Here is a 24559-nt window from a genome sequence, read left to right as displayed (position 1 = left end):
AAGGATCTATCTTATCCGTTCCACTAAGATTGATCAGATAAGTACTAAGATAAGGTAAGATTGATTAGATACTACTTTTAAATTAATATGTACATAAAACTTTAAAAGATCGAAAAGTTAGAGAAAAACCCGTTTTAGCAGAATCTGTTGTTATATTAGCCAAATTTAATCGAATTAAAAAATGGGGAAGGCCTCGTATAGATATATTTTAATATGTTTGTGTGCCTCCTGAACTAAACTATCTTTTCTTTTACATTTAAGATACAGGGTATTCAAAAACGAAAATGTTTAAATCAATCAGTACAAAAAAAAACTACGAAGACGAAACCAAAACAAAGTTAACCGTAAAATAAAGCTGAAAATGCGCTCGTAAAACCCAAACATCAGATTTGAAAATGCCACACAACCTTCATAGAGATAGAACCTGAGGCACTACACACTACATGAATGAATGAATGAATGAGTGAGTGAGTCAAGACAATGGGGAAACATGCCGAAGCCCAGGCCCAGACCCAGGCCCAAGACCCAAGCGGGCAACCTCAGCAGACTTCCGCTTTCATTTCATAAATTCGGATTAAGGCATTTTCAAATGATAACAATGAAATTAAATAAAGAGAACACTGAACGCAGTGAAGAAATGCCTTGCTGTGTGTCTTTGAGTCGTGAATCTGATTAACGGCAAACAAAAACGTACCGAAAGATACTTACAAAACGTGTCACAGCAACACACAATCAACCACATTAGATGCCCAAGAACTACATACAAAACCAACTACTTACATACTTATGTCTATTGTAGATACATATATACATGGGAAGAAAGCTCACAAAATTGTTTTTGACGTTGACAAATTTTTAAGTTTTTTTTTTTTCTTTTCTGTTTGTTTTTAATGGATAAATAAACTTACTTACATTGCGGAAGCACTTTTTTTCTTGGGTGAGAAAGGGCGCCCTTTTTGAAAAGTAGCAAATATTTGGACAGACATTAACCGAAGGGAAGCTGAATATTGTTGTTTGGTCTTTTGAAATTAAGTTAAGTCAGCGCAATTGCAACCGAACCGGAAGTTGAATTTTTCAAGCAATTTAATTAGAAGTGTCATTTTCATATGCCTGCATATTTATATGTTTATCTTATTGTGATTTTTGCATAGTATATGGATTAATGACATTTTCATTATCAGCAATAATTACAATACATTTTCTACGAATTTTTCTATTGTGGGAGCCAGAAGACGAACTTAAGCCTTACTATAATTGTCTAGTATTCATTTTTGGGCCAAAGTTTATTTAAAGAATATAAATGTAAAATGCATAAAATTCGACACGATTCCATATAAAGTAAGGTGTAAAATTTGATATTCTGATTTGAGTTAACTTCGTTTTCTAACAGGTTTTATCAAAGAAAATGGAGCATTTAATTTTCGAAAGCTACGTAAGAGTGCAAATTACTAGCTATAGTACATATTTATTTAAATCGGATCAAAAACGTAGAAGTCTGGCCATATTTCCATGTTTCCAACTAAGGGGTAAATTTGGCAAACTCATAATTATTATGGTTTAAAAGTCACCTTTTTTTTGTCAAACTTTTTGAATATCATCAAAACTTTGTTTTTGCCAAGCTCTAGCATTAAAATAAAAACTAAGTTGTTATTTTTGCCAATCCTCATTTCTTAAATTTGATATTAATTCAAAATGTTAAATTGCGTGTTTGAAAAGTTTTCTTTATAACACAAATTCTTGAAGGACTGGAGAGCTTTCTATTTTCAACATCAAATAAATTTAATTAATTGGAATGGACGTCAACAATGACATATTTTAAATTAATAACGTTTATAAGATTTTGAGAATTACTTTAGTTTAATCTATGATTAGATCCGGATTATCTTTTCTTTTCATTCTTACATTTCTTGTTTTTATTCCAAAGAAAATCTTTGCATCTTAGCCACAATGTTAAGAATTTTACAACAAAATACGTATTATTCGCAGGATTGGAATCCGAATATTATTGCACATTGTTCTGTTGCAAGAATCGCTTTATAATTTTCATTTAATTTGCATATGATATTGGTCATTCTTTTAAGGTAACATCTTTCTTCACGTCATTTAATGGCGCCTAAGCGATGCAGTTCATTTCGTAGAATAAACGTGGAACCCTCGAGTTTGGTCAAGTCTTTGTTTTTTTTTAATTATTACAATGTTTAGAAAGTGGTTTAGAATGGTTTAGAATGTTTTATACTCTCAGGGAATTTGTAGAAAATGGCTAAATATGTAATCCCTCCTTGCATAATTTTTAACGTATTTATAAATGTTTATATATGAATGTTTTTAAAAAACTGTAAAATTATTCAAGATCATTTTTGTAAAACTTTTAAAAAAGTGAGAGGTCATTAGACATCTCTATAAGTTAAAAATAAATGTTGATCAGATCAGATCAAAAGTCCCCGATTAACTTTTACTGTTTCCCTTTTATCCACTAATAAGTGCTCGATTTTTGTGATTTTGTGCTCTAAAGGAATTTTTTATATTGACTATTCTCTACCACCTGCAGATATTTAATACACCGCTTGTCCTTTGACTAGCTCTTGTCCTTACATTGTCCATTCATACTTCATATTTATTTATAATCTTCAAATGATTCTCCCACAATTTATATCCAATAGATCTAATAGATTGTATATTTTGTTTATGTCAATATGTAAATCCCCCAAAATAAACTCTAGAATGCAGTTTGCTGCATCTAGACAGGTAAATAAATTTGAAAGATAACTTATCACTTTCACATCTTAATTTTGACTACCTTATTAAAACTATTTTCATTTGTTTTTGTTATTTTTGGCATGACAAATATTTGACTCACCCGAAAATCTCACAAATCGATCATAAACAATTGCACTTCCTGCAGGAATAAAATGCATCCTGTTTCGCTTGCTTACTTGTTGGCAGCAACAACAAACAAGAACAAAACTAACTATGTGAGGATTAACCCAAAATAGGAAACCCCTAACGGGAAGCAGAGGAAATCATCTGTTGCTCTCATCTCTCTGTCTCTCTCTCTCTCTCTCTCATCCTGATGAGCGGAAATGTATGGAAGGCGCGTACTTTGTACACAAATACAAACGAAAACGATCGGCACGATCGGATAAAGTGAGAAAAGAAAGAGATAGAGCAAAAGAATTGTAAAAACAAATGTTGGCAAACAACAATAACAAGGAAAAGGATGTCCTGCTGAGCGTGTGTGGAAAAGTGCGTTGTATTCGGATTGCAATTAACATTTTCCGCTGGCAGGACATGTGGCTAGGCGAGGCAATTAGAGGCTCATTTCACACAGGCAAACACAGTCCAACAGGAAGCTGTTGGACTCCGATCCGAGCCCTTTTGTGTGCGATCACGTAGAGGTCCAGGCCCAGGAAAAAAAACCCAAAAATTAAAGAGGATAGAGAAGCAACATTCTCAATATTTTTGGTGATTAGTGACTTTGCGCCCTTCTGGAACGAATGGCTAATATCCGAGAGAGAGCAAAAGGGAGAGGGATAGAAATGGGCAAGGAAACGCCTGTGGCGTTAATTGTTTTGTCCCCGTGTTTCTTATTTTTATGCCTTTTGATTTGCACCGCTCTAAGAAGTTAATCTAGGCCAACATAGAAGGAAACGGAAGCGGAAGCCCTTTCACTTGTTTTTTTTTTCCTTGACGGTTTATTGCAAATATATACATGGGAATTTCTATTACAAAAACTATAAACCACTACGTCGACTTTTGGCGACTACAGAAAATTATGCATTATAGGTACTCCGTTACTTGCGTTACTTATAAAACATAATTTGTTGTGACGCCCCAAAAACCTGGAACTCAAAGCCATTTCCTTCGCTGTTTCTTAGTCTCGTTTACGTTTGGATGCATTGGAATGCGCGGCAAATGTGGCGCATGTGTGGCAGTCATTAGGAAGGGTCCCTGTTGAAGGGTTACTCCGGCGGCAGTCCGCACCAGTGAACTGCGTTTTGAATGAATGCCATCGATAATATAATTGACAGGGAAATTCAACATGCCTGGTCTATAGTGGGCTATTCTACTGAGTCCAGTGACGGCACAAATGGATGGAGATTTGCCACCTACACGTCTACCCATATAGCCGGCACCACCACAACATCTGCCTTTACCTCCTCCACCTGCTCCTCCATCCTTTTGTCTCATGGGGCAAGAATCGGCATCGTATTCATGCCATTGTCGATGACCTGGTTTGCCTGAATTGCATTGAAAGCAGCGAGCATGCCGGGAACTTATTGGTCGTGTACGATTATCTCCATCGCCATCGGCACCGCCACCACTAGCACCACCAGCACCACCGACACCACCACTACCCATATTTGATTTCGCACAGGACGCTCGACAGCAGCCCTTGCAACCAGAGTTACAATTATGCGGGGGTTTTGCACATCGTCCACCACAGCCGGACTTGCATTGATTTTTGGCGCAGTTGGGCAAAAAGAAAGTTTTACTTCCCGTATTACCAGCTAAAAGGTCACGATTGGAACGTCTAAGAAAATCCTGAGGATCATTGGCAGAGCCACCACCACCGCGATATTTGACTCTGCCTTGACTGTGTTTTCTATTACGCTTGGATCTTCTTTCTTTTGTTGGCTTCTTCTGAAAACTTTTCACACTCTCAAACATTTTTGAAGATTTTCTTGGCAGACTTTCCCTTATAGATGCACCACTATTGGCACTTGCGAGCTTTGTGGATATTCTAGAACCTTCTCTGGAAATTGAACGAATGGAATTCTCCCGTGAGGAACTTCTTGAAAGTGCTATTGGTACAGCCTTTGGTTTGGTTTTACTGATTCGTGCTACTGCTTTTGCCGGTTTTGTCTTAGGCTTGGCTTCCTTTTTATGCGCATCCTTTTCGTGATCTGGTTTGCTCTTAGCGTTCGTTCCCATAATAAAAATTTCCAGAGCTTGAGCAATTAGTTCGGCCAGCCTTTCTTTAGTTTCGAATCCCTTACGGCAGTAATTACAATCACAAGAGCATCCATTTGAATCATTTGGCTCATTTGTTTTAAGTGGACAACTGTTTAGATTGCAAGTTTCTTGCTGACTTTCACCTTTGAGGGGGGCATCTTTTTGATACTCATCATCATTATTTTCTAACTTTGGCTGATTATGATTCCCATTTGCTAGTGGCATCCATTTGATTAGTTAGATAAGAGTCAGTAGAAAAGTTGTACAATACTTACGATTTTCAGGGTAAGGACGTTGGTAAGTAGGATTCTGGGCATATTGAAAGTCATTATAGTTATCATATTGATATGATCGCCTTGTATACATGTCATGCGGGTGAGGAGGTGGAGGTTCATTGTAATTAATATACTGGTAATCAATGAGGCCACCATGGCCATAGATATTATTTGAAAGTCTCGGACCCTGTGACGATGGATTAGTTCCTATACGGCTAATGGCATTAGTCAGTTGATCAATGAGAGCATTATTATTGTGACAATCTTGCAAAACAATAATATTAAATGGTGCCTCCTTTGTGGGATCTGCAGTGCTGGGCACTTGGTTAGGCCATTGATTAGGCAGAGGTGCCTCCTTTGTGGGATCTGCAGTGCTGGGCACTTGGTTAGGCCATTGATTAGGCATAGGTGCTTGCTGATAGACATAGGGCTGTGCCGGCTGATAGTTTGGCCATGGCGGCTGTCCAGCCTGGTGGGCCTGCTGGGCATAGAAGGTGTTCATGGCATTTTGGATTTTGGAATTGCACTGTATACACATTCCTTCATAACCGCCAGGAGGTGTGGCTTCAGCTACATTATGTTGTCCGCATAGTTGGCACACTTGGTCGTGGCAAGTGCCACCAGATCGACGGCGATTTATCTTATGTATTTCTTTTGGCTTTGATGTAGAAGGCTCGGTCAATCTGGAATCTTCAGATAAATGTGCCTCGTTCTGTGATTGTAGTTGGGGATTTTCAGCGGATCGTCGTCGAAGCGGACAATTGCATTTTCTGCATGGCCTTACCGTATAGTCATGGCACTCATTGCAGTTCCTTAGGACATAAATATTTTCGCCCGATTCTCTTGGAACATTACTATTCGGGCATCCTCGTGGCTTGCATTGTGGTGGTTCTGCTTGTGGCGGTGTTGATGGTTGGGCGCAATCATTCTCAGAATAATCAGTTTGATTGTCATCGCGATCCGCCTCCCTATGACCGGTTGAGTTCCGATAGTGGCCTTTAATTTTGCCGACTTCAAATCGTGTCATGTCCGAAAATTTTGGAAAAGCTCTAATGACATAATCGGCTAGGCATTGCGATTGTCATTAGAACCAGCAGAGGCATTTTTCGATTCCGACGCCTTGTCCGCGTTTTGTGAAGATTTATGCCAACTCCAGAATTTGAACCTTAGTTTAGGAGGCGTAGCAGTTAAACCACAGCAACTATGAAATTGACGCAAACAAGGTCCACGTCCGGGTACTAAAAATCCAGCGCTATTGTGTCTAAGTTTTCTGGTGTCATAACCTCTCTCCCCGGACATAGCTTGAACTTGTGGAGCCTGAGACCTGGACACTAAAGATTTATTCGAATCCGTTTTTCGTCGAATATGAACGGGATGAGGTCTAAGTTGGGATTGAGCATTTGGTAGACGCACTTGAAGAAAACTTCCTCGATAAATCGCTGGGCCAAAAGCTTTGGAATTAGCACTAATTACAGGAGATCTTGCTATAAGTTGCCCTGTAGCGTTGGGACTATCCCTGGTATTGACAGAAGATCTCACCGTACGTTGCACACCTCTCGAAGAACTAGGCATGTCGTCATTAATGCGATCGTTTGACGAAGTGTGCCGCATGTGTCGGTTTGGTGCTTGGAGCGGCGTAGTTCGACGTTCTGCTGGTCGACCATTAAGATTGGTTCTTTGAATTGATTGGTTAGTTCGATTTATCGATTGGATATTGTTTCTATTGGCATGGACATTTGTATTCGCAGGAGATCTTGCTTTGGCATTGCCACTTGCATTAACAGTTTGAGTGTCATCGCGACCCGCCTTCCTACGAACGTTTGAGTTCCTGTAGTGGCCTATATTTTTTTTAATTCCAAAACGTGTCATGTCAGAAAATTTTAAAAAACTATACTGACATTTGCCGTAAGGCGTTGTAAGTTTCGTTGGATCTGCGAAGGGTGTCATTAATTATGATTTACGCCAATTCCAAAATTTTAACCTTATTCCAGGAGACTTAATATGAAATTGTCGGAGAAAGGGCACCCGTCTAGATACTGAAAATCCTGTGGTATTACGCGTTGGTAGTCTTGTTTCACGTTCTCTTTCTGTGTGAGCTGATCCCGGCATGGATCGAGGTTGTGTAGGCGGCGCCCTGTTCGCCTTTGGTCTATTCGAGTTTCTTCGGACTTCATCAGTTTGTGGTCTAGGTTCGGGTTGTTCATCTGCTGAACGCAATTGAAGAAAACTTCCTCGACGGAACTTTCTGCCAGTAGGCTTAGAATTGGCATTATCATTCGCATTGTCATTTGTATCTGCACGATTTTTCCCAACGTTACCACTGGAATCTTCTTTGGCTTTAGGAGGCTTTTTGGGTTTAGGAGGTTCTTTAGCTTTAGGAGATTCTGTGGGCTTAACATTTTCATTGGCATTGGTACTTGTATTCTCAGGAGACCTCGCCGTCCGTTGCGCAGTGGTAGTAGGTTCAAGCTTGGCAGTGGCATGTGCATTTGCAGGAGAGTTCGCCGTGGGTTGTGTAGTGTCTTTGCGTTCATCTCTGTCATTGACATTTGTACTCGCAGGAAAATATGCCCTTGTCGCTGTAAACCGTGAGTGAGTGGTAGATTCAGCCTTAGCATTGGTATTTGGAATTGCAGCAGATTTCGCCGAGGGTTGTGTAGTGTCTTTGGGTTCATCTCTGTCACTGACATTTGTACTCGCAGGAAAATATGCCCTTGACGCTGTAAACCGTGAGTGTCGGTGAGGTTCACGCTTTGATGGAATTGGACGTTCTGGTGGTTGATACATGGGATTGATTGGTGGGCTGGCGTTCTTAACCCCGGCATCTTCTTTGGGCTTTGGAGTTTCCTTAGCTTTGGGAGTTTCTTTAGGTTTAGGAGGTTCTTTAGCTGTGGGAGATTTTTCTAACTTATTTGGTTGGCTGGTGTTATAAACCTCGGAATCTTCATTAGGCTTAGAAGTTTCCTTAACTTTGGGAGTTTCTTTCGACTTAGGAGGTTCCTTAGCTTTGGAAGGTTTTTCAGGCTTATCTGGTGATTGGCTAGTGTTATTAACCCCGGAATCTTCTTTGGGTTTGGGAGTTTCTTTCTCTTTAGGAGGTTCCTTAGCTTTGGGAGGGTCTTTAGCCTTGGGAGTTTTTTCGGGATTAGGGTTTTCGTTGGCATTGACACTTGTATTCTCAGAAGATTTTGCCGTCCGTTGCGCAGTGGTAGTAGACTCAACTTTAGCATTGGTATTTGTATTTGCAGGAGATTTCGCCGTGGGTTGTAAAGTGTCTTTGGGTTCATCTCTGGCATTGACATTTGTACTCGCAGGAAAATATGACCTTGACGCTGTAAACCGTGAGTGACGGTTAGGTTCACGCTTTGATGGAATTGGACGTTCTGGTGGTTGATACATGGGATTGATTGGTGGGCTGGCGTTCTTAACCTCGGAATCTTCTTTGGGCTTAGGAGTTTCCTTAACTTTGGGAGTTTCTTTGGGCTTAGGAGGTTCCTTAGCTTTGGAAGGTTTTTCAGGCTTATCTGGTGGTTGGCTAATGTTATTAACCCCGGAATCTTCTTTGGGTTTGGGAGTTTCTTTCTCTTTAGGAGGTTTCTTAGCTTTGGGAGGTTCTTTAGCCTTGGGAGTTTTTTCGGGATTAGGGTTTTCCTTGGCATTGACACTTGTATTCTCAGAAGATTTTGCCGTCCGTTGGGCAGTGGTAGTATTTGCAGGAGATTTCGACGTGTGTTGTACAGTGTCTTTGGGTTCATCTCTGGCATTGACATTTGTACTCGCAGGAAAATATGACCTTGACGCTGTAAACCGTGAGTGACGGTGAGGTTCACGCTTTGATGGAATTGGACGTTCTGGTGGTTGATACATGGGATTGATTGGTGGGCTGGCGTTCTTAACCTCGGAATCTTCTTTGGGCTTTGGAGTTTCCTTAACTTTGGGAGTTTCTTTGGGCTTAGGAGGTTCCTTAGCTTTGGAAGCTTTTTCAGGCTTATCTGGTGGTTGTCTAGTGTTATTAACCCCGGAATCTTCTTTGGGTTTGGGAGTTTCTTTCTCTTTAGTAGGTTCCTTAGCTTTGGGAGGTTCTTTAGCCTTAGGAGTTTTTTCGGGATTAGGGTTTTCCTTGGCATTGACACTTGTATTCTCAGAAGATTTTGCCGTCCGTTGCGCAGTGGTAGTATTTGCAGGAGATTTCGCCGTGGGTTGTACAGTGTCTTTGGGTTCATCTCTGGCATTGACATTTGTACTCGCAGGAAAATATGCCCTTGACGTAGTGAACCGTGAGTGTTGGGTTGGTGCACGCTCCGATGGAACTGGACGTTCTGGTGGTTGATACATGGGATTGATTTGTTGTATTGGTTGGCTGGTGTTCTTAACCCCGGAATCATCTTTGGGCTTAGGAGTTTCCTTAGCTTTGGGAGTTTCTTTGGCTTTAGGAGGTTCTTTGGGTTTAGGTTCCTTAGCTTTAGGAGGTTCTTTAGCTTTAAAAGATTCTTTGGGCTTAGGATTTTCATTAGCATTAGCACTTGTATTCTCAGAAAATTTTGCCGTCCGTTGCGCAGTAGTTGTAGATTCAACCTTAGTAGTGGTATTTGTATTTGCAGGAGATTTCACCGTGGGTTGTGCAGTTTCTTTGGGCTGATCCCCGGCATTAACATTTGTACTCGCAGGAAACCATGTTCTTGGCGTAGTTACCCGTGAGTGTTGGGTTGGTGCACGCTCCGATGGAACTGGACGTTCTGGTGGTTGATACATGGGATTGATTTGTTGTATTGGTTGGCTGGTGTTCTTAACCCCGGAATCTTCTTTGGGCTTAGGAGTTTCCTTAGCTTTGAGAGTTTCTTTGATTTTAGGAGGTTCCTTAGCTTCGGGAGGTTCTTTAGCTTTAGGCAAGGAACTTTTATTCTCAGGAGGTTCAACCTTGGCATTGGTATTTGTATTAGCGGAAGATTTCGCCGTGGGTTGTGCAGTGGCATTCGGTTGATCTCTGGCATTGCCATTTGTACTTGCATAAAACAATGTTCTATGCGAAGCAGAACGTTTGGGTCGAGTTGTTTCAGTTGTAGGTTGTGTTGGTTCGGGCTCCCATGGAATTAGACGTTCTGGTGGTCGACTTTTGGGATTGATTCCTTGCATTGGTTGGCTGGTGTTATTGACTTTGGAATCCTCTTTAGGCTTTGGAGTTTCCTTCGCTTTGGGACTTTCTTTGGCTTTTGGAGGTTCCTCAGCTTTGGGGGTTTCTTTTAGTTTACGAATTTCATTAGCATTGGAAGTTTGACCGAGAGGCCGGCTTTGTGCAGAGGGCAAAGAAGGTCGGCGGTCTGGTGGTTCACTAGGGTTGGTTTGCTGTATCGGTTGGTTTATTGGTTGTTTCGGTTGGTTAGTTTTATTGGCTTTGGTTTTATCCTTCACATTGATAGTCGCATTTGCAGGAGTGCCGAGAGATGGAGTAGGTTGGCTTGGTGCGGGGACTGGCGTAAGTGCTGCTGCCGGGGCTGCCGCAGGAACTGGCGCAGGTGTTTGCGCGGGGGCTGGCGCAGTGGCTGCACCAGAGGCTGATGCAGGAGCCGGTGCAGGTGGAGGACTCTTAGTGTTGGATCGTTGTTTTGCTTGATTGGCTTTGGATTCTTCTTGAGCACTCACATCTGTAGTCGCAGGAGTCGCACTAGGCGCCGTTGTTTTGGGATTTTCTTTGGCGTTGCGGGATGCCATTGCTGAAAATCTTGGCTTACCTTGAGCTTTTTTCGCAGAACTGGATATATTATCATCGAAGTGATCTCTCGATGAAGTTGGAGGTAGTGGGCGGCTTGGTGCGGTGGTTGTAGGTGGAGGACGTTCTGTTGGTTGACCCGCGTTGTTTGCTTGCTGTACCGTTTCTTTAGTTTGATAGGGCTTGGATGTATCCTTCGCATTAAGATTTGCACTCGTTGGGCTCCTTGAAGAAGAAGTAGGATGGCTTGGTGCGGGAATCGACGCTGGTGCTGTCGCAGGAGCTGGGGCTGGGGTTGATGCCGGAGGTGGTACGGGGACTGGCGGCGGTGGAGGACTCTTGGTGATGGGTTGTTGTTTTGCTTCTTTGACATTAAGATTTTCTTTGCCCTTGGGTTCTTCTTTAGCACTGACAAGTGCATTCGCAGGTGCCTTACCTGGCGCAGTTTTATTAGGATCATCTTTGGTACTGGCATTTGCCATTCCGGAAAATCTGGGCCTACTTTGGGTTTTTTTTGCAGAACTAGGTATCTCATCATCGAAGTGATCTTTCGGAGGAGGTATGGGGCGGCTAGGTTGTGCGCTCGAGGCCGTTTGACGTGAAGGCTCTGGAGGTTTACTAACGGGGTTTGGTTGTTGTATCGGTTCTTTAGCTTTATTGTCTGTGGATTTATCCTTCGCATTAACACTCGCACTCCTAGGGCTCCTTAGAGAGGATGTATGTTGAGTTGGTGTGGGAACTGGTGCAGGGGCTGATGCCGGAGGTGGTACAGGGACTGGCGCCGGTGGAGGACTCTTGGTGATTGGTTGTTGTTTTGCTTCTTTGACATTAAGATTTTCTTTGCCCTTGGGTTCTTCTTTAGCACTGGCAGTTGCATTCGCAGGTGTCTTACTTGGCGCAATTTTATTAGGATCGTCTTTTGGGTTGGTATTTGACATTCCGGAAAATCTGGGCCTACGTCGCGTTTTTCTTGCAGAACTAGGAATCTCATCATCTAAGCGATCTTTCGGCGAAGTAGGAGGATTGGAGCGGCTAGGTGGTGGGGCCGGGGCCGTCGGAGGTGGACGTTCTGGTGGTTTACTAACGGTGTTTGCTTGTTGTATCGGCTGCTTAGTTTTTTCTGGATTTGTAGGTGGTCCAGGAGATGAATTAGAAGGCATGGGATGTCTTGTTGCAGGGGCTGGAGCAGTGGCTGGCGTTGTGGCAGGCGTAGGCACTGGAACAGTGGCTGGTACAGGAGCTGGCGCAGGAGCTGGCACAGGAGCTGGCGCAGGGGCTGGCACAGGAGCTGGCGCAGGGGCTGGCATAGCAGCTGGAGTGGCTGGGGCAGAATCTGGCGCAGTTGCTGGGACTGGGCCTGGTGCTGGTGGACGATTTGTGGTGTTGGATCGTTGCACCAGTTGGTTAGCTTTATTGGGATTAGGTTTATCCTTTGTCCCAACAGACGGAGCTTGTCTGGAATCAGAAGCCGCCGAATTTGGACGTTCTCGTGGTCGACTATAAGTGTTGGTTCGTCGAACTGTTTGGTTGGGACGTTGTATCGGTTGGTTATTTTTATTGATATTTAAATTAGCGGTTGAATTTGCAGGAACGCCGGAAGACGAAGTGGGAGGTTTGGATGGGCTGGGTGCCGGGGCCGCCGCAGGTGGTCGACCGGTAGTGTTGGTTCGTCTTATTGTTTGGCTGGGACGTTGTATCGGCTGGTTGTTCCTATTGACATTCGTATTAGCGGTTGAACTCGCAGGAGCGCCGGGGGGCTTGGGTGGGCTGGGTGCAAGGGCCGCCGCAGGTGCTCGCTCTGGTGGTCGACCGGTAGTGTTGGTTCGTCTTATTGTTTGGTTAGGACGTTGTACCGGTTGGTTAGCCTTAATGGCACCAGAATTGACAGTTGTATTCGCAGGAACCCCAGTCGACGATGTGGCAGGTTTGGGTGGGCTCGATACATGAGCCTGGGCAGGTGGACGCTCTGGCGGTCGACCGCTAGTGTTGGTTCGTCTTAATGTTTGGCTGGGACGTTGTATCGGCTGGTTGTTCCTATTGACATTCGTATTAGCGGTTGAACTCGCAGGAGCGTCGGGGGGCTTGGGTGGGCTGGGTGCAAGGGCCGCCGCAGGTGCTCGCTCTGGTGGTCGGCTAGTTGTCTCGGCTCGTTGTACTGGTTGGTCGGTTTTATATGCATCACTATTATCGGTGGCATTCGCGACTGTATCCGGAGATTTTGTTATTTGTTCCGCATCTGTTGATGAATTAGACGCTTTCAAGTGTTCTTTTGACAGAGTGGGAGTTATGCCTGCTGATGAACTAGCCTCTTGATCTTCCAAATCTTTTGACGAAGTGGGAAGTTTGGGTTGCCTTGCTGGGGGAGGCGTCGGAGCTCGCCGTTCTGGTGGTCGACTTGTACGGACCAACGCCCGTTGTAACGGAGGCCTGGTTTTGTTGGCAGCAGTTTTATCCCTTGCATTGGCACTCGTTGTTCCAGGAGTGAAGTGAGACGAAGTGGGAGGTGCGGGTTGACCAGGTGGAGGGGTCGCTGATGTTCGACGTTCTTGTAGCCTACTAGAGGCGTAATTTCTTTGTACTGGTCGGTTAGTTCGCAGTATCTGTTGGTTGGTTCTAGCAGCATAGGGATTATCCTTGGCATTAACTCTTGCATTCAGAGCAGTGAGCAGACACGAAGGAGGAGGTATTGGTCGGCTTAGCGTAGATGGCGGTGGAGTTGGAGGATCTGGTGGTCGACTAATTGGAATGATTCGATATGTCGATCGTAGGTTTCTTCGTTGTCTCGGCTGATTGATTCGATGCATTGATTGGTTGGCTTCGTGTAAATGACGATGTTGACAACTTGAGTGTTGATGTGCTGTAAATGAAATTTTTTAAGAGATATTTTTATATTTGTTGTTAATGCTACTACCTACTCCCTCCACTTCCACAGCATTGATCATCGAATGACTGTGTCCCTCTACCGCCACTACAGCGCTTACAGTTTCTTAACAAATTATCACAAGGAATTGAAATCCTGCATAACTCTTTGCTTGGACGTGGTCGGCATATCACCTTGAAGATCGGTTTTGGCGTAGCCTTTGATGTTTTCTAGAAATGAAACTGAATTAATATGTTAAATAAACCTTTAACTTAAGTGTAGCTTACACAACTGCAGTCTGGAGTAAGCTTGGGCACAGCATGAAGGGAGCAACTAGGATTGTTTTTTTTGGCAGTCCTTTTTTTTGGCAAACAACTACAAATCATGGGCATATATTGAGGAGGTACACATGGATTCATCTGGGGAAGCATATAACGTGGAATCATTCCATAAAGACCGCACATTGGGCAACAATTGTGTGCTGGTGGTGGTAGTGGTGGTGGTGATGGTGGCGTACTTCTCGGTTGACAGGTGGAACATGGAGTTTGCTTAGCTCTTGGCTTGTTACATTTTGGGCAACGTTTTCGAGGGGGTTTCGGCGATGGATTTCTACAATTATTTTCGTTGGAATATCTATAGGTTTTTAAAGATCTCTCCATTAGTGTCTCATTGGAGCATCGCGGTGCGGTTTTCTGACGACACTTTGGCTCTCCTTGTTTAACAAATGTTGTTCTTCGCCTTACATACTCATCACTGAAGCTCTCATGTGGCAGTAGTTCATCTTCGCAGTAGTCCGTTCGAGAGACTGTGAGAGGATTTTTAAGTGCTGCATGCTTGCTTCTCGATGAACCCAATTCCAAGTAATCTGATGGTTCATCCACGTCAAAAGAACATGTGCGATCATTTTTTTTCTTGGATTTTTTTGGTTCTTGTTCTTTGGCTTGCCATGTTTCACGATAAGACTGTGATACATGCTGGCAATTGGAGCAAACCCTTTGAGGAGCTCGTCTTCTTGGACTACGAGAACATTCAGGCTCTGAGCATACTTGGGTAACAGCTCTTTGACAGTAAGCCTCCTCTGCATATTTATCATAGCCTCGATTACACTTAATTTTCTTATCTCTCGGTTTGCAAAAATCTTTAGTTGTTTCGCATTCACAATTTGGAGCCGTTGCTGGATCACACTCGCAATCCACCTGATCAATTTGCTTGACCTTTTTATTCTTTTTTTCCTTCTTTTTGTTAACTGTTGGTGAGCTGGATGCGCGACTTAATCGGGAGTTTGACTTCTGTATAATTGGATTCTTTTTTATTGCTTGCCTATAACCATTATATTCCATATAATGGGAAGAAGATCTGCCGCATGAGTTTCTATCACAATAATTGGGAACATTGCAGCTGCTATTGGGATTGCCGTCATCACATTCTCGACCTCTTATCTCAATTTCTTCCATTCTATGTTTGCTTCGGTTCTTCGATCGATTATAGCAAAGACCGGTGCGAGGTCTTGTGGGCAAACCATAACCGCTCTTAGTCACAATCGGATTCTTTAGGAATGTAGAGTTTGGATAATAATCATTTTTACCGCCAGGAACTCGACTCGACATTTTAGGTACTCTCCACTCCAGACCCAAAAAACTTGACTTTACTCTGACAAATGATGGACTCTCTTTGAGGGATGCTGGAGTTGATGCTACTTCAGGGGTCTCCTCCTGGACTAGGGTGCCTATTGTAGCTTGTGATGATTCAGATTGAACGGATTGTGGTATAGATTCTTGACTGCTATTCCATATGGGATCGTCTGTCGATGTACCTTTTAGATTTCCTCCGTTTCGTATAACCAGATAACCTTCTCTTGGTAATTGGTGGTAGAGGAGACCCAGTTGGGCCAGCCGTTCATCTAAGTCCAACATTGGCGAACCCCAATGAATGCGGTATGAGTTTATTTTGGAAGGTGTCTATTGTCACATTATCTAATGTAGAAATTTGGAAAGTTTTTTAAAGTAGAAATTAGTTATAACTACTAATGAAACAATGAAAGACAGGCCAACTGTGATTTTACCCGAAAGTAGTCTTAATTTTTTATTACATTGAACTGAACATAGGACTAAACGGTATGGCTAGTTAATAAGGGCAGACTATAGTTGAAGTCTTACGATGGACTTCCTCCATGGTCTGTACTTATTTACAAGACACTGTGCGTAAATTCGAATGACTAGAACCTAACAAACGGCTATATTCCTTTTGTAAGGCACGAGCATTTAATGGTTGATTCTCATACATTCGCCAGCTACGTTGATGTTGCTCCAGGGCCAGGCTCATAGAACGTTTACGATTTGATTTTTTGGGCATTGAACTGGTTCGCATTTGTCTATTTTCTGGCTTGGACATATCCGGCTTGGGCCAATGTAAAGGACGACGTATAGGCAATTGCTCGGGAAAAAGGCAGTAGGATTGAGTATCACAAAGATTACGGCGACATCTTCTCTTTCTACGTTTAATTTTAGGATGTTCTTGTTCATACACTTGATGGCAATGTTCGGTATACTCGGTCTTCTTATGGGTTAAATTGCTATAGCTAACAGTTTTTTTGCTGGACTTGACTTCTATGGGTAGAGAACTAGTCCTTTGGCTAATGGCATGTCCATCCTCTTCATCTGAACTAACCAATAGATACACCGAATATTGCTTGGGCTTTCGCTCTTGACCGTCTCCAGCACTTAATCGTGATTTCTCTGCCACCACCGCCGCCGGGGAGTCGGTTTTTTGGTCATTTCCCTTGGCGTCACACATGTGAACAACCAGACGCATTAGGGAATCCCATAAGGGATTATCTTCCATGTTCTTAACTTTGTTGCCAGAGAGAAGTTCATTCAAATTCAGCGAATCTCTAGTTTCGGATTTCACCTCTGTTGGCATGGTCTCTGTTATAGTTGATTTTTCGGGATGCAATAGTTTCTTAAGTGCCTCCAAATCCAAGTTACATGTGCTTGTTGGCGGCGTTTGCACTTCATTGGACGTCCTTAGCGTTGTTTGGCTAGACCGAGCACTTTTACTCGGTTTGATAACATTATCCTCTGTAAGGGTTATGGTACTGGTATTATTACCAGACTCTAAACGCTGAGCTAGACGTTTTAAGAATCTCTTGGACGTCACTTTAACTACCCTTTTGGGTAACTCTGAGGACAGCTTGGCGGATGGTATACTACCCACAATGTGAAAGACTTCAGGAACCCTTGCTAAAGCAGGCGCAAGAGGAGAATTTACCCGTGAAGGACTCTTCTTTGGGTTGCATTCCGCATGCTCCATAGCATTGGCTGCCTTATACATTATGGATTCTGAGTCCGATTCATCAGGAGAGCTATCCAAATAATGGCTGGCACACTTGCCAAAGTTGAATATGCTTGTTGGCTGTGAGTGCCAATATTCTGATTGCTCTTGATATGCTTTTACCTCTGGTTGTGCCTTTTGTGGGATCTTATTTGGATGGTTGGATGGTGGCTTAACTTTACTAGCATTTCTCACAGATGACTTGGGCTTGCTGGTTGCTTTAACTACCAACGGTTCACTGAATTTACAACGTGGGTTTAAAGCTGGCTTGGATAATGACGGCAATGATGGTTCTTTAGCCATTTTAGGGGTCTCTGCTTGACGAAGAATACTTATCACCTGAGCAGGTTTAGTTCCGGGTGGCTCACGCCCAGTTTCAGAGCATGAACGTTTCTTTAAGATACTAACTGGAGTAAACTCTTTGGACTTTGCTAATACTTCTGCATACATAGATGTCTGAGATGGACAATTCTGTGGTTCTTCGCCAATAAAATTGCCAGCACACATTCCAAAATTAAAGCGATTGTGAATTTGTTGCCGGGGCGGTTCAAAATTTTGGCCGAAACCGGGTCTTACCCCACCCGTAGGTGATGTAGGTGACTGTCTTCCCACTATCCCATATTCTTTGGGTAGCTCCATTCCAGGGTGAACCCAGTTCGCGGGTTGACAATTTCGCTGTGGTTGCATATATCCAGACATTATGCCTATGCCAGAATCTTTTGCTGTTGACGCTGGCTTCATTAAATTCCTTCGCAAACGATTCAATTTACGACTACTGGCATCAGGTTGAGTCATGGTAGCCATGCGTGGCATGGCTCCAACTAATTTATTACACATTGCATGCCAATATTCAGGAGTCGAGGGTGTTAAGTTCCTTTGCCGTATAATGGTTTGGGGGGCAAACCCCGCCCCTACTGGTTGCTGACGATATGGCGAGACTAGATTCTGATAGGCACTCATTGACAATTGCTTGGCCAGGCCACCCATTAGGCCTTTACGCCGGACCATAATGCCGGTTTCTGTTGATTTGTTTCGCTTGGACTCTTTTTCTTGACTTTGGGAATTTTTATTTCAATTAAGGTTTTCTCCTTTTTTTTTTTTGTTAGATTTGTATTTTAGATCTGTGCGTACATTTAAAATTTTGGATGCACGTGACGTGCCACAAATATTATGGGAACCAAAACGTTGACGGGCAAATCAAGGCAATGACAACTATAAGGTTTATGGGATAAACTTTTATTGCAATTTGTGGCCAATATCTGGGCTGATATGAAGGGTCAAATGTGTTCTTGTTCATCATCGATTACATTTTTGAACGCAACTTCAAAAAGAACTAAGAAATGTCCATGTCAAGTCCAAGAGAAATTTATGAATGTTGTTCTTTAATCATCTAAAAATCTTCAACACTTTCTGGTATTTTCTTTTTGTTTGTGCGTTTTTAAACAACAAAAATTAAGCTGAACTTTGCTGTTATAGAAACTTTATAATGTAGAAATTTCAATCATTTTTAAAAAAAGCCTTTAAAGTGTTATCGCTTAAATGCTTTCTTTTTAAAACCATTAACTAGATTTTTTTATAATTCGATAAAAAGCCTATAGAAAATTACAACTTCTTTTCAAAATCTTTTTTAATTCTCTTGCTGAAGCTATAGAAAAGTGAGTGTCTGTCTGTTTTAATTCAAACATTCTCACAGTTTTACAGCTATTGCTACGAATCTTAATATTTAAACTTATTTCAGATGTATGCAGCACGTATATTGGAATGACTTATAAAATGGCATATAAAATATACAAAATGTGCTAAATTTGTGGCCACAACTGTAGCACATAAGCTCTTGAATTGTCTTCTCTAAATTTTTTTTCTATATCTTAGTAGGCCTTTCTCTAACTATAAAAATCACTTGTCTAAGGTGTTACTTGTTTTGCTTCTAAAAATTTCATTGCATTTCCCACAAAATTCCGGAGTTCCGGATACAGAACTAAATTTTCCTCCAACTACAATATTTTCTAAATTTGATTTTCATTCAACTGTATTCAAAATGGTAAATGCCGGCTGTGTTGCACGATTGCTAAGCAATTTTCATATTAGCACCAATCAATGGGTGAAAACAGTCAATCCAGGGTGGTATGAAAAGCGAGGTAAGCGTTATGAATGACGAATGAATTATAGCTATAAAATTATTACTTCCCCTACTAAGAATTACCCAAAACTGTGCTGATAAAAAAAGAATCTCTTTCTCTAATGACTAAAGTTAAGAGTCCACGCAGATTAGAGATTAAAAACAAGAGAAAGTTCGTGCAAAAGATGCGCTTTGGAAAGAATCCCTATCATTTGCGAAAGTCCTTGAAGTAAATGTAATGGGAAAAAAATAACAACAGAGTAAGTACATATATGAATATGATAGAGAAATTTTACTAATTCCAAAATGGATTTATCAGATGCAGAAAAAAAAGATCATGGATTCCTAGCTGGTATTGTGGTGGAAATACGTGTTATTATTCTAAATTCTAGATAAATATAAAATTGGTGTATGTATGTATGTGTGTATATGTATTTTTTTTTAAATGTACCGGTATTAAAAATGGGAAAGGTGTTAAATTCATTCAATTCTTTTTACTGTTTTGGCATTTAAAAAGTTCAATTTAAATACACGCGCGTTTAATTTCGGTGCTGTGTATGTACATAATACTGGGAATGTTAACCAACACTGAAGCAACAAAAATGTAGGGATGTTAACTGAGTAGAATAAACAGATTTCGCAAGTGAATCAAGAAATCGTCATTAACGTAATGAATGACTACTTAAAATATAAATTTTTCAAAACTAATATTGATTTTATGAATTTAAACACATATTTTTTAAAATATCGATGATTTTGAAACCATTTAAACTATCGATAATCTTATCGATACTCAGTTTATGTGAGCTAGGAGAACTCTTTACATCAAAGCGAACCTTTTATCAGTTCATAAATACCTTTCTCTTATGCTAAATATACGTTCTCACTTTGAACGATAAAAAATATAATTGACGGCCTGTTGTGAAGTGAATGTTGAAAAACACATAAGTTATCGGAAATAAACAGTATCGATATTGCAGAAATGTATCGATTTGACAATTTCACATGCACATGGTTCCCAACACTGGCAGTCGTTCTCTTTTGTTCGACGTTCGACTCCGAGGTTGCATGTTCGACTCTATTGCTCGACTCGATGGTCGGAGTTCGACTCTTTTACCTGATGTTGGTACTAGTTCTCACAATTTTTACTCTCTTTTGCATGAACTGCGCTCTCTTTGCATGTTGGATCGAGCCGCTCGGTCTCGGTTTCGCTTTTCTGATTTTTTTTTTATTTGTTGTTTTTGTTCCAATAGGAACTGTGTTGCTCTCGGTCTGCAGTTAGAATTTTACAGCAAAAATTAAAAAAAAAAAATCCAATAGCCGACAGCAGCACCGCCGCTAAATATCGTTAAATACTACGGGAAGAAGTGAAAATATAACAACAAAAGCAACAAACCAATTGTATGCGACGCCCACGCGTTCAAGTTCAGTGCAAACGACGCGACAACAACAACAACGAGAAAGATCCAGCAACAACACCAGCAAGCACAAGTGATAAGAGAAATAATATAATAAATTCAACGTGAAACGAGAAATCTTGCCAGCGACAAATAACAAAAAGAAAAGAAATAAGAAAGAGGGGAAAAAACAACAAATATTAAAGATAGATGGAAATCGTAATGTGTAAGCGGGCGCCGAGCAAAAGCAAACGACGAAAGATTAAATAAATTTATAAAAGTATGAGTGTGTGTGTTGAGTGTGTAAGAGTCTGTGTGTTTGAGCAGCTTTTGTGTGTTTTGTGGAGGCTGAGGGAGGCAAAGACAACACAGCAACAATAACAACTAAATTTACATGTAATTCTCGCTCGTGACGTGACACGAACTGTACTATCTTGTTTCCCTCTTGCCACCTCTCACGCCCACATCATCGTACATGGCGATGATAATGAAGAAGAAGCAGCAACAAAGCAAATAATCAAAAAGCAACAAACATCGGAAGAGGGGGGTGGTAGAGTGAGACGGGAAAAATGTCTCGTATTCATGAATGGCAATTATGTATTGCAGCCACAAAATTTACCACTGAAAAACTATGCGTACGAGATTTCCACTTTGGAAGTCGTGACGTTGTTTTTCCGTTTTTCCCCAAATGTGTGAGTGTGCGCGCTGCCAATACGCCTGCGAGTGTTTGTGTGTGTGTATGTCGGTGTGTGCGTGCGTACGTCATAGCAAACTCCAGTAAAACGCAAATAAGGCGAACAAAAAAAAAACAAATGAAGGAAAGCCAATTGAATGTTTAGTGGTCTAATTGGACACCTTGCGGTTAATTGTTTTGACTTATGGGGTATCTACTGTTATCAGACAGGTGTTTTCTCTGTTTCTCTCACTTGCAATACATATGTACTTATATGAATATGTATATGCTTGTAAGAGTGTGACCTCGACAAAAGATATGTGTGTATTGGTGCTAGCTTCTTTATATTGAAATTTTTTTGCTGTTGTTTTTTGACTCCTTGAACCAACTTGTGCCTTTTTTCTTACTTACCTCATTGCCTGCTCTTACACACACACACACACACACACACACACACAGACGTTAACCTGTCACGCCTCTGCTTTGGCCTGAAACTGTTGCGCGCCCCCGCTTCTATACACACAAACACACACACACATGCTCGCACTCACACCACTGCCACTCGCCATAGTCTCCCTCTCTTTTTGTGTGTGTCTCTTACTCTCCCTCTTCTCTTCTCTCCTCTTCTATCTCTCCACCTTGGTGCTTGCCCTTTTGCAATCAATGTGGGACTCGCTCTCTCTCGCTCGCTCTTTAGTGTTGGCGGTTGTCATCTACACTGCCCCTCTTCAACTCATTGTTGTCCCCCTCTACTAGATGCCAACAGTCTGTCTGTCTGGCTCTGGGCTGCTGTATATATGTAAGTCCAAGTCATGTTCTCTCTCTCTCTCTCTCTACGTCTCTTTTGTCTTGGCTTATTTATTTTACTGTTTTTGTTTTTCGTTTTTTATTTTCAAATCATTTTCGCTTTTCTGATTTTTCTTTTTATTTGTTGTTTTTTTTTGTTTTTTCTTTTTTTTTTTTGCTGTTGCTTAAAGAAACAAACAAACCTCAAGAACAACTAACAAAACAAAAACAAAACCTTAGAATACGCATGTAGAATTCTTCTATTTTATATTTCCGATATCTGTATAAGTCTTCCTGCAACGCCTTCCCCCTGGTCTATCTCGTGTTCTCGTGTTCTTTAGAAATTCATTCAAAATACATACATATGTCTCTTTCAAAAAAGTCCTTATTACATTACTGATATATTATTACTCTTTTTATGTTATCGATCTTATTCAATTGTAGGGAAAATATTTTTTTTTATTATTTAAGAGAATATTATGTCTTAAAAAGTTTTTTATTTAACTTATCTAAAATTGGTGGACTGAAAGACATTGATGTATGTATAAATTGACATAATGATTGAAAATGTAAACAAAATTTAATGATTTTTAAAAAATTTATGGTTGGTTTTTTTTCTGATTTATATTAATCGTCTCTTGCCACATTTTTTTGAACACATTTATAAAATAAAATAATCTTTAATAAGAAGCAAATTTATTGTTTAGAATGAACATTTAGTTCTTGACTAATCATTTTATTAGGTCTAATTAATTCAAAGTTCCATATAAAACTCTTAAAAGTTCCTTTATTTTGGCTAGTTTCTAATTTCTGATAATTAGTATGAGTAGTTAGGATTACAATTCTTTAATTAAAGATTTTATTAAACCCTCTTTTAATGCTTAAAAACCTTATAGATAACCAAATATTTGTTTGAATTTGACAAAGAAATAGATAAGCCTCCGTGGGTTTTTTTTTATTTGATTAGTCATTATTGTTTAGTCATATTGTTTATGGATTTATTTTCTTAATTCACTGAAATTAATTTGTTTAACAAAATTTTTAATTAAAACATAATAATAAGATTAATGAAATGTTAAGTTAATTTTTTAATTATTCAGTTATATTAAACGTAACTTTTAAGCCTTGTTCGAGGTCAATCATCCGAAAAAGAAAAAGTTTGCAATCTAAACAAATATTCATAGGTATATTGTTAAAATTTCTAAAAATTGTTATTGTAGTTGGTCACCTTCTTTGAATTGAGCAAACTATTGTTCGAGGTTCAGAATTAAAATTTGTCTTTAAATTAGATTTTTTCCTCAGTATTTTTAGAGCTCTGCCTCAATTTGCTTCTTTATAATGTGAGATTTTAAATCTGTGCCTTGGTTATATACATAGGTACTACTAATGTTAGATAGTATGTTTATTTATAGGTATTAATAAGGGCGTACAGCAAATATTATTCGTAATGGAAATAGGCCTTTTAAATACCTTAGCCTTTTCTTAAAAGTAGAATTAAAAGATTAACATTTAAAAGTTCATAAAGTTCATTCATTATTAAATTAATTTTAAGTTGCAAGTTTTACCACAAAGTAAATATACCTCACCTTTGAAATGAGTAGAATTCTAAAAATCTCTGACCCTCTCTCTCTCCTACTCACTCTGACTCCCGTTTTGCTTCCCACTTTCCCTCCCAATTAGAGCACTTTGCCCCAGTTTAATGTTGTGAATGAGAGTGGGAGAGTGAGAGGAAGGGAAAGAGAGAGTGAGAGATGCGATGTCCACGCTACTACGCAAAAATATCAGGAAGCAAGCAAGCACCTTGTGACGTCTTTACGTGCCAGCTGCCGCTGCCGCTCCCTCTGCCGCTCTCCCGCTGCTGCCGCTGCTAGTGCTCCCCGGCATCGATGCTGGGTTCCACGTTGGAGTCTCTCTTTCGCATGTGCATTGGAAATACATTGGAAATAATATTAGCGGCAACGGTAAAACTTAACCATATTAGGGCTCCCAGCTTCAATTTATTTTTTTTGTTTTTTTGGAAGTTCATTCAGTTTCTGGTTTTGCTCTTTGACTTTTGCGGCATTTCCAATGGACAAGTAGTTACCTGTGTACTGTGTTTGTGTGTCTGTGTGTGCGTCTGTGAGGTGGGAGTTCTTAATGAAAGTAACCCAGCAAAAATTAAACTAAAAACGAAAAACCCAAGGAAATTTATGCAAAATTCTTTTCTTTCAAATTTGGCGTGAAATCAAATACTACAAAAAAATAGTTTTCATTTTTCTTCTTGTTGTCCAGCTGTCTGAGATCTTTTAGCACCAAAAACTACAACAACAACGAAAAGAATAAATAATTTGTTTATAATATATACATATGTATGTATGCGTGAAGGAGTTCACGCTCTCTCTCTCTCTCTACCTCTCTGTTTGGTTTGCTTTTTTTTGTGTGGGTGTTTTTTGTTGTATGTTGTTCAATTGGCATTAGTA

The 24559-nt window shown here is 40.7% G+C and overlaps 4 protein-coding genes across 7 annotated transcripts; 1 reads left to right on the top strand and 3 right to left on the bottom strand.

Moving 5' to 3' along the window:
• Positions 1–3663: 3663 nt before the first annotated feature.
• LOC6638240 lies at positions 3664–7118 on the bottom strand. 2 transcript variants are annotated; one of them, XM_023175905.2, is made up of 3 exons: positions 5581–7118; positions 5229–5520; positions 3664–5168 (listed from the first exon to the last, which is right to left on the bottom strand). In XM_023175905.2, exons 1-3 carry the CDS (start codon positions 6253–6255, stop codon positions 3847–3849), a joined length of 2289 nt encoding a protein of 762 aa, XP_023031673.1. In that variant the 5' UTR covers positions 6256–7118; the 3' UTR covers positions 3664–3846. The 2 variants fall into 2 exon arrangements, with proteins under 2 accessions (XP_023031673.1, XP_023031669.1); XM_023175901.2 differs by having other exon boundaries at positions 5229–7117.
• Positions 7119–7170: 52 nt separating this feature from the next.
• Positions 7171–15807, bottom strand: LOC111518595 (mucin-2). Of its 3 annotated transcripts, XM_023175896.2 has the most exons (4): positions 14083–15807; positions 13851–14025; positions 8911–13792; positions 7171–8415 (listed from the first exon to the last, which is right to left on the bottom strand). In XM_023175896.2, exons 1-4 carry the CDS (start codon positions 15706–15708, stop codon positions 7179–7181), a joined length of 7920 nt encoding a protein of 2639 aa, XP_023031664.1. In that variant the 5' UTR covers positions 15709–15807; the 3' UTR covers positions 7171–7178. The 3 variants fall into 3 exon arrangements, with proteins under 3 accessions (XP_023031664.1, XP_023031660.1, XP_023031665.1); XM_023175892.2 differs by having other exon boundaries at positions 7171–13792; positions 14083–15806; XM_023175897.2 differs by lacking the exon at positions 14083–15807 and having other exon boundaries at positions 7171–13792; positions 13847–13944.
• Positions 15808–15846: 39 nt separating this feature from the next.
• On the bottom strand, positions 15847–18325 carry LOC111518601. Its single transcript, XM_023175909.2, has one exon. The coding sequence runs from the start codon at positions 18131–18133 to the stop codon at positions 15977–15979; it is 2157 nt and encodes a 718-aa protein (XP_023031677.1). The 5' UTR covers positions 18134–18325; the 3' UTR covers positions 15847–15976.
• A 675-nt stretch (positions 18326–19000) lies between these two features.
• LOC26529321 lies at positions 19001–19664 on the top strand. Its single transcript, XM_015179276.3, has 3 exons — positions 19001–19263; positions 19323–19504; positions 19564–19664. Exons 1-2 carry the CDS (start codon positions 19164–19166, stop codon positions 19475–19477), a joined length of 255 nt encoding a protein of 84 aa, XP_015034762.1. The 5' UTR covers positions 19001–19163; the 3' UTR covers positions 19478–19504; positions 19564–19664.
• The last annotated feature ends 4895 nt before the right edge of the window (positions 19665–24559 follow it).

The sequence above is a fragment of the Drosophila willistoni genome (genome assembly GCF_018902025.1).
Source record: "Drosophila willistoni isolate 14030-0811.24 chromosome 2L unlocalized genomic scaffold, UCI_dwil_1.1 Seg139, whole genome shotgun sequence".
Classification (NCBI taxonomy): Eukaryota; Metazoa; Arthropoda; class Insecta; order Diptera; family Drosophilidae; genus Drosophila; species Drosophila willistoni.
The sequence above is the reverse complement of the archived record's forward strand: the minus strand, read 5'-3'. Positions and strand labels throughout refer to the sequence as shown.

Bases quoted from the DNA above. Each gene is read 5' to 3' on its own strand.
- LOC111518601 (XM_023175909.2), bottom strand. From the start codon at position 18,133: ATGGTCCGGCGTAAAGGCCTAATGGGTGGCCTGGCCAAGCAATTGTCA.
- LOC26529321 (XM_015179276.3), top strand. From the start codon at position 19,164: ATGGTAAATGCCGGCTGTGTTGCACGATTGCTAAGCAATTTTCATATT. The intron at 19,264-19,322 runs GTAAGCGTTATG...TCCCCTACTAAG, and splicing joins AGGGTGGTATGAAAAGCGAG to AATTACCCAAAACTGTGCTG.
- LOC111518595 (XM_023175892.2), bottom strand. From the start codon at position 15,708: ATGTTGGACTTAGATGAACGGCTGGCCCAACTGGGTCTCCTCTACCAC. The intron at 14,026-14,082 runs GTAAGCTACACT...TTTCATTTCTAG, and splicing joins TTACTCCAGACTGCAGTTGT to AAAACATCAAAGGCTACGCC. The intron at 13,793-13,850 runs GTAGGTAGTAGC...TTTCATTTACAG, and splicing joins ATGCTGTGGAAGTGGAGGGA to CACATCAACACTCAAGTTGT.
- LOC6638240 (XM_023175901.2), bottom strand. From the start codon at position 6,255: ATGACACGATTTGAAGTCGGCAAAATTAAAGGCCACTATCGGAACTCA. The intron at 5,169-5,228 runs GTAAGTATTGTA...GGATGCCACTAG, and splicing joins ACGTCCTTACCCTGAAAATC to CAAATGGGAATCATAATCAG.